The sequence below is a fragment of the Leguminivora glycinivorella genome, chromosome Z (genome assembly GCF_023078275.1).
Source record: "Leguminivora glycinivorella isolate SPB_JAAS2020 chromosome Z, LegGlyc_1.1, whole genome shotgun sequence".
Lineage (NCBI taxonomy): Eukaryota > Metazoa > Arthropoda > Insecta > Lepidoptera > Tortricidae > Leguminivora > Leguminivora glycinivorella.
Genome location: NC_062998.1, coordinates 14,908,021 through 14,915,984, shown reverse-complemented (window position 1 = coordinate 14,915,984; position 7,964 = coordinate 14,908,021). Strand labels below are relative to the sequence as shown.

The window sequence follows — 7,964 nt, the reverse complement described above, 5'->3', positions numbered from 1 at the left end:
ATCGCAGTCAAATTTCCCGCCACGCGTCGAGCACACATTTTCTTTGAAATTTCGTGCAATTGCAAAGAAAAAAGTGAACAACGGGAGATCATTGGTGTCTTCGACGAGTGTGCTGTGATATATGTTTCTACTTTAATTCTATTTTCGTTAGATAAATTCTGGCGATTAGTAAAAAGCTTCGATCGTAATCACGCTAGTGAAACGAAAACATACATTTCGACGTTTCAAGTAGCAAGGATTTCGAGGACTGCAAGCAGTAATAAGTAACAGGCAAGTAGATAAAATTCCATTTATTTATCATATCGGCGTACCTGCAGCATAGGTGCTTAATGTTCAATTCAGTTCTATTCATTAAATAATGATAAGCAGCATTTCCTAACATTCGTTATATTACACGTAAATACTTAACTTTAAGAACAACAACTAAATCTTGTTAGCATTAAGTCGGTGTACAATCAGCATCAACAGTAGCGGATGAAACCATCTAGCGATCTCTAATAACTTTACAAAAGATGATAATATTGTTCTAATACTACTTTAGATGATGAAAGCGAATTGTTGCTTTATGTTTTTACAAGTTTGATGTGTATTTTAAAAAGTTTTAGAGGTTGATAGATACTTACGATTAATTGATATGCTTTTTTATACGTAATATTTAATATTTAAATAAAAAGAGCAGAGTTACGTCAATATACAAAGTATATCATCGTAGCATACATTTGAAACATAGATCCTACTTACCTTTAGTGGAGATAGATAAGATCGTCTAAGCTAACCCAGCCGGCGTACCATGCTTCCAATTTTATCACTTATCCACGTGGATAAAGCATCCGTCACGCTTTAGCAAGTATGTCAAGAGTGACAGATGTCTTATCCACGTGGATAAGTGATAAAATTGGAAGCATGATACGCCGGCAGCAGGCGCATCATGCTGCCAATTTTATCACTTATCCACGTGGATAAAGCATCCGTCACGCTTTAGCAATTATGTCAGTGTGAGAGTGACAGATGTCTTATCCACGTGGATAAGTGATAAAATTGGCAGCATGATACGCCTGCTGCACCAAACTCGTAGCGATAAAATATGACAGGACCCACTATACCTCTATCTATAAATAGGTACATATTAGGTAACTGCGTTATCTATGGTACTTTACCTGCCCATGCCCTTTAAATACATACGTCTAAAAACATTATTTTACCTTTAATGGCAATAACTATTTTGTTTAATAGTTGGTATAAACTGAGTATTTTATAATTTTTTTATTAAATTATGACCATGTCACCTGATAAAACCTAAGAAAAAACAAAACTTACAAACTCTTCCGCCATTCGAGGTATTACTTCTTTGTGTATACCTGCAGCTATCTCGCTGATAACAACTGATCTGAGATTAGGTATGCGTTAACACAAGGCACACAAACGACATAAAGCGATGTTGACAACCTGACCATAGTTATCTGCTTTGCTTTTGTTATTTTTGACATGTTAGCAGGTTAGATTTGTACAAACGTTCATAAGTATAGGGGGCGTTAAGTGACATAGTAAATAAACAGGTTGATTCTCAAAACTGTTCGCCCTGTCAATAGCATGAGTCATGACTCCATGAGCTTGTGCATCGAACCCGTACAGTAGGTTTTTTTTACTTCTGGGTACCTAGCCAAGGTCACAATCGCTTACGCTTTGGCTAGCTACCCTGTAGACCAGTCCCAGTTCTTGTAATGAATTCGATTACTGCATTTGTAGTCAACGATGACAAAACCACCAAATAATGTGTAGCCATGCGAGAATAAACTTTAGGGCATTCCGAAGGGTTTGAAGGATAAGGTGACGTGACGTCGAAACGTCGAAAATGTAAATGAGGTACAGTCTTCAACAAAACGTGTTTAAAATGTGTATTAATTATTTAAGGGTGGTATTAGAGTTGTATTTTTTCGCATAGGTATCAACTATTTAGTTAAAGTGGTTAACAGGGAGAAATGGCTGAAATAGGTACTGATACTCTTACCATTGGCTTTTTGTACTCACCGAAGTCTAGATTCTTATTCTCTCAAAATGATTCATCTTGTTTATAGTGTTAGGTTAATGCATGACCTTTAACAAGCACTAGTCAAGCAGTGACTCAAACACAACCATAATTATGTTACATATAATATTTTCTTCGTTGATATTAACGACAAGATATAACAACTTAACAACATTAGATGCTTCGAAACGATTAGTGATTACTATTAAATGACGTAAACATCGCGTCTCGTATGTGACCTCTCGAGGTGTCTTTCTGATGAATCATACTTAATGTTTATTTGTAGAAAATTTCAAGTACTTAGTACTGACCTGGGAGATCCTTGTAGTCCGACCGGACTCATCATACTGATTAATACGTTACCATAAAGGAATTAGTATTCTCAGTCAAGCAATCATCATCCTCCGGTCCGCTTTGACAACTATTTGCGATGGCAAAGGATAAATTAGTAAAAATTATACATCCCCGAGTATGTCAAGAAAATGGCCCCAGTTAAGATAACTTGGTTTTCGGTTGTTTGTAATTCGCGGGCGTTCAATGTGATCCAAAAAAAATTGTATTCGTAAAGGGATCAAATTTTACTCTCTCAGTCGAGTGATATTTTGTTATCTCGCACAGTACTCGTTCTGTGTGATCCGGGCATAAAATGACAATGCAGATGAGCAGGGTGACGCTGTTCTCATTAGTATGGCGCGCGGGCGCCCGGAACAAGGAAGGGCGCGCCGCAGGGCCGCGGGCGCAGCCCCGAGAGATGCGCGAGCGCCGACACGTGGCAAATTGGCACTATTGGCAATGAGTGCTTATCTTTCAAATTTTTACTAATTTAACTAATTCACTCGGGGAGATGATGAATATTAAATTGCCAGGCTAATGACAATACATTATATTATATGACATTAATAGAAAGATTGTAATATAATTATATTTAAAAAAAACTACTAAATTAGTAATAAAAATATCTTCTTCCCAAAGTATTAAGTTGCAACCTTTTACAACCTGCGAAAAAACGCAGTCTTCTCTGGCAATGGAACTATTTATTTATAGTTTAAACAAGCTCAAACGCTAACAGTCAGCAAAGAGTAAATTATCTATCGATTAGTTCCGTCATTATTTACCAGAGAAACACCCACTTTTTATCTTGGCATTCGTCATAAAGGAAACGACAATTAGCGCCAAAAAGATCGTCGCCTCTGTCTCAAACACCTATCTATCAAATACATTTGTGTTCATTGTAACTTTGCGCCTTTGAATAAATTTCGCAAAACATAATTTGCATATAATCAATCAGTGCAATAATTTGTAAGCAGTGGTCAAAATAATCAAGATTTAAGCGCACCTATCTATAAAAAATATTTAACGTTAGGTAATAAGAGAACTGATTCCAATGTCGACGGTGAAACCGTCACCTCCGACACGCTTAAGCGAGCGGAACATTGCTGGCGACACCTCTAACAGATTTGAACTTTCGGTTCCGAAACCTCGCCGGGCCGTACCCCTAACCCCGCTCCGGCTGCAACCGCCGCAACCCATTGTCGCTTAATAATAAATAACACAAGCACTAAGTAAACAAAACATTATAATCTAATGGCTCTATGAGCTGTAGACCTAGCGATAAGCTACACAAGTAAAATACTTACTTAGTTGACTCATTATCTCTTTCATTAACTCTCAGTGGTCGTAAGTGCCATATACATATATTCTGCCTAAGCTATCAAGACCTGCGCTAACTTCGTCAATAAAAAGACAACAAACAGTCAATGCAAGGCAAGTCACTCCAATTAACTCTAGGGAAACAATTTAAATTCATTTTTAGGCATTAGGGCATACATCCATATCAATTTTGTCTCAGATCACGCAGCACTTCACGACATAGGTAACCATGAAAGTGTGTGTAATTTATAATCACGATAAGAAAGATAAGGATTTAGGTGAAAATTCAGTGTTTCACTTGTCTTCACAATGAGTGTACCTCCTCGTCACAGTGAAGCCATTCCCCGATAAGTAAGATATTTATTTATAGTTGTTTTTATCGTGTTTGGTTTATAAGTATGTGTGAGTTACTTACGTTGTCGTTGTTTCTCAGTTGACGAGTGTCTACAACAATAATCTTTTGGAACGATAATCGTGTTTGCGGGCGCACCCGCGCGGTGAATCGGTTCCTAAGTGGGTATGTAGGTCATCATATTGTTAGTAATTTTATACTGTCAATAGCAGTATGAGCTAGCTGTCAGGATATTCAAAATTTTAATATATACTTATCTGACCTTATTTTTTATTACACGTTAAGAGAGTACATCATGTGCAGATCATTTTAAACATCTTAATGTTTCATTCGTTTTTCTGGTGCTGATTGGACCTACTTAATGCTTATGTATTACGAGTATATTACATATGACTCGAAGCTACGATACTAAGATAATTTTACTGAAATATATTGTTACACTTCATATAGTAAATAGTGATATTAAACTGTCCTGACTGACGTATTCTAATAATATTTATATTAAGTATTAGATCTGGGTTTCATATGGATCGAGTACATATCATATTTTATGTTGTCATAATAAATGATTACAATTATACAGAATACGCGTACAATGTCGTGAGCGACTAATAAAGAAGTTTTCTTAAAATTAATGTTTTACGTACAAACCCACTATCGTACATAATTTACACTACTAAAAATAAATAACAACAACCTCAAACAAACAGCAAACCGCATTTCTACACATGTACCATACAATATAATATAAAATTCGTTGTTACAGATAACAAACTCAACAACGTCGTTCAACCATATCACCACGCCCGAGCTATGAATAGATAATATATCTAGTAACGAAACAAAAAAGATTTACTATTTTTACTAGTGTAATGCCAATTAAGAATTAATTGGTGTAGTGATAATTGAAGGTGCATTTAGAATAAATAGTACTGATGTACTTATCGTTAAGGATAAAAGGAAGCAGATTATCGAGACACATGGCGTCCGTGAGCCTGAGGAGCACGCTGCGGATAGGGCTGGCGGCGCTGACGGCGCTGGCGCTGCTCGCGCGCGCTGGCGCGGCGCCCGCCTTCGCCGGCACCGATAATGCCATGGTGAGTTCCACATCTATCTTTCGACCTACATATTACGTGTATTCGCTAATGTCACCGATAACTGCATAAATAACGTTAGCGCTACCCCCCTAAAGTTACACGCAAAATGTTTTATCTGATCATTTATCATCAGTTATCGTCAATAACTAACGTAAAAATGATAAAAATTAAAAGAAGCAGACATTCCAAATTGTGATTTATATTTCTAAAATGTTACTGTTACTGTGAGGGTACCTTAGTAGGTAGATATAGTAATATATTGAATCTAATAAAATGTACTTAGAAAAATGTGTTATCATATCACACTTGTTGGACCTAGGCCTAGGTATGTACATACTTAATAGTCAATTAGTCACATTTGCTGTCATCGTAACGTATTTTTATCTACCAAAATAGATGATTCTAGGGAGATGCTAAAAACAGAGGTCGGACAATTTAAAATCGGAATCGGAAATGACTCGATTCGCGAGATCCCCTCCGCTGACTCATTGATTCCGAGAAAATGAAACGGCGTCTTTAAATCATGTTGAATTGAATCAGTGTAGTAGTCCGCACCTACGCTGGAGTAGATAGATAGTAACAGCATCGTTCATTCATAGTGAGTTTACAACCAGCCGCGATAAGAAGCCGGCCCAACCGACCACTCTAAAACAGTTTGTCTTCTCACTTAGTTTGCGTAATACCATATAGGCATGAATCATATCCACATGTGAAACATACGCTACACCTTAGCAGGATATTGGTCATTAGTGTCAATGAGTTTGCGTCATTTTTATGTTTATCGGTTATCCATAACGATGCAAAATACAAATAAAGTAACCCGTCGAATCGCACATGCAAAAATTATGCTTAAAATGTGTTTTTTATTAAATTATCGTAAATCACGCAACTCATGGATTTTAAATTTAGGTAAAGCAAAAAGGAAATCCTTGCCGATGAAATAACTAAGTTCGTTTCTTGGAAAACATAGCATGAGTCAGTGACAAACCAGTCGCGAATCCAGTTCGCCGCCAAGTTCTCGGCCACAGCCGGCACTCGGGTACTCCGGCCAGCGGCCATGTGCTAGCTAACTTCACCTTCGACTAGTACAAAAAAATTAAATTAGATTTTATTAAAAACGGTTGTCAATTTAAAAAATACGACGGTAGTGATTTTGTAACTTCTCTTTGCGGCCAATTTTCATCTCTCACATCTAGAAATTTTATTAGTTTCCTAAGATTCACAAAATTTTATTTTTGTTTAAGTAAACATTGAAAAAACACAAATGAAAAGCGTACCTAACTTAGTAGCGAAATAATACAATTCGAAAAGATTTCGTCGCGATTTAGTCCGTAATTGATTCGATGTTTTCACAACAAATAATGAGGTATTGCTTTTAGGCTATTACCATGTCAAGGTAGTGACAGGTCATACCTACTAACTTTATTTCAAAGTAAAAAAATAAAGTATTTATTAAAGTATTATAAAATGGTTTTAATCAATTAAGTAATGATAATAAGTAATATTTTTTTATGTAAAGTCGTCGTAGGCCTTTATACTCTTTGCGATAATTGATCCGTTATTAGTAGATAATATGATAACGAAGAACAGGTCACGGAAGGTGGCCATCATTGTACATACATTGAGACCGGTTTACTGACGTGTTATTAGGAAACTTGTTAATGGTGAGTAAGATAGAATTATTGACGAAGAAGATTATACATTACTTATATTGAACTACACGGGAAAAACCTCCTTGTTATCAGTAAAATCCAACTATTGGGATTTAATTTCCTTGTACAGTCGACTACATAGAGATGTATCCACTTAAAATGCAATAAGGTGAAAAAGAGGATACATCTATTTGTAGTCGACTCTACAATTAGTACCTACAAATTATTTATAAAAGAAAATGTACTTATAACTTTTAAGCACAAAATTCAATAACTACGGAGACATGCATAAATAGCTATCAAATGAGAAGTATTGAAATGCAGAATCGGTTACTAGGTTACGGTACACTACACCATTACCAACATCAGAGCCACATCGTCTTTAGTCACGGAATCGTAATGCCATTCTGTTTCCTGGTGATTGTATAGGTATTGGGTAGACATAGATAAGCAGGCTGAAAAAAGTCTAGTTAAATAATGAATAGTAAAAAAAATCGCATTAGAGGCATTAAGTACATACAAATATTATAAATTATGTGTACCTACTTAGTTGTAGATTTTTTTATTTTGACTTTATTTACGGTACAGAATAAACATAAAATTTAATAAGTATATAACTTAATTACCTATAAAACCTAAATCTTAATCTAGAAAGGTACTTCAGTTTTAATTTTTATATTTTATTTGTTTACATACTAGTTGATACTAGTAATTATTTATTATTTCTTTTTTTCGTTTTCTTTCAACCCCTTTTTTGCCAAGAGTGGCACTGAAACCTGAGTAGTTTAATGTGCTCTGCCTACCCCTTCATGGGATACAGGCGTGATTGTATGTATGTATTTCTTTTTTTATGAACGCTATAAAAAAACATTTTATTGAATAAACATATTTAATTACATCTAGTTATAAATATATTAATGTTTAGATTGATATAAAATACTAAACATATATACTGTCTTGTAATAATTTCCAATGGCAGTACTTATAAATTATCCCAAATGGCGAAGAGGTACTGTTAAATCCCAGGTGCCCTTAAGCGGAGGGTCATTCTCCTCAGCAGAGGGAGAACAATGGCCCGGGCAGAAAGTGCCAAGAACCTGATGCTCTTTGTTTTCATAACTCCTACCTGACTCGATTAATGCGATATAAAAATTCGACTCGTGTCTCGGCGAGCGGACATCTCTCGT

The 7,964-nt window shown here is 35.8% G+C and overlaps 1 protein-coding gene across 8 annotated transcripts in view; it reads left to right on the top strand.

Annotated features, from left to right (window-relative positions):
• Positions 1–3,926: 3,926 nt before the first annotated feature.
• The window catches only part of LOC125240997 (matrix metalloproteinase-14), a 29,157-nt gene continuing 25,119 nt past the window's right edge, over positions 3,927–7,964 (top strand). For 3 of the 8 annotated variants that reach the window (XR_007178705.1, XR_007178702.1, XR_007178701.1), the window contains exons 1-3: positions 3,996–4,027; positions 4,110–4,193; positions 4,795–5,125. Coding sequence is in view for 3 of the 8 variants with exons in the window: in XM_048149251.1 (XP_048005208.1) it covers positions 4,964–5,125 (162 nt within the window). In the remaining 5 variants the exon portion in view is untranslated. Of the gene's footprint in view, positions 4,028–4,109; positions 4,194–4,794; positions 5,126–7,964 lie in introns of all 8 variants that reach the window. The other 5 variants (XR_007178703.1, XR_007178704.1, XM_048149252.1 and 2 more) reach the window with 3 other exon arrangements.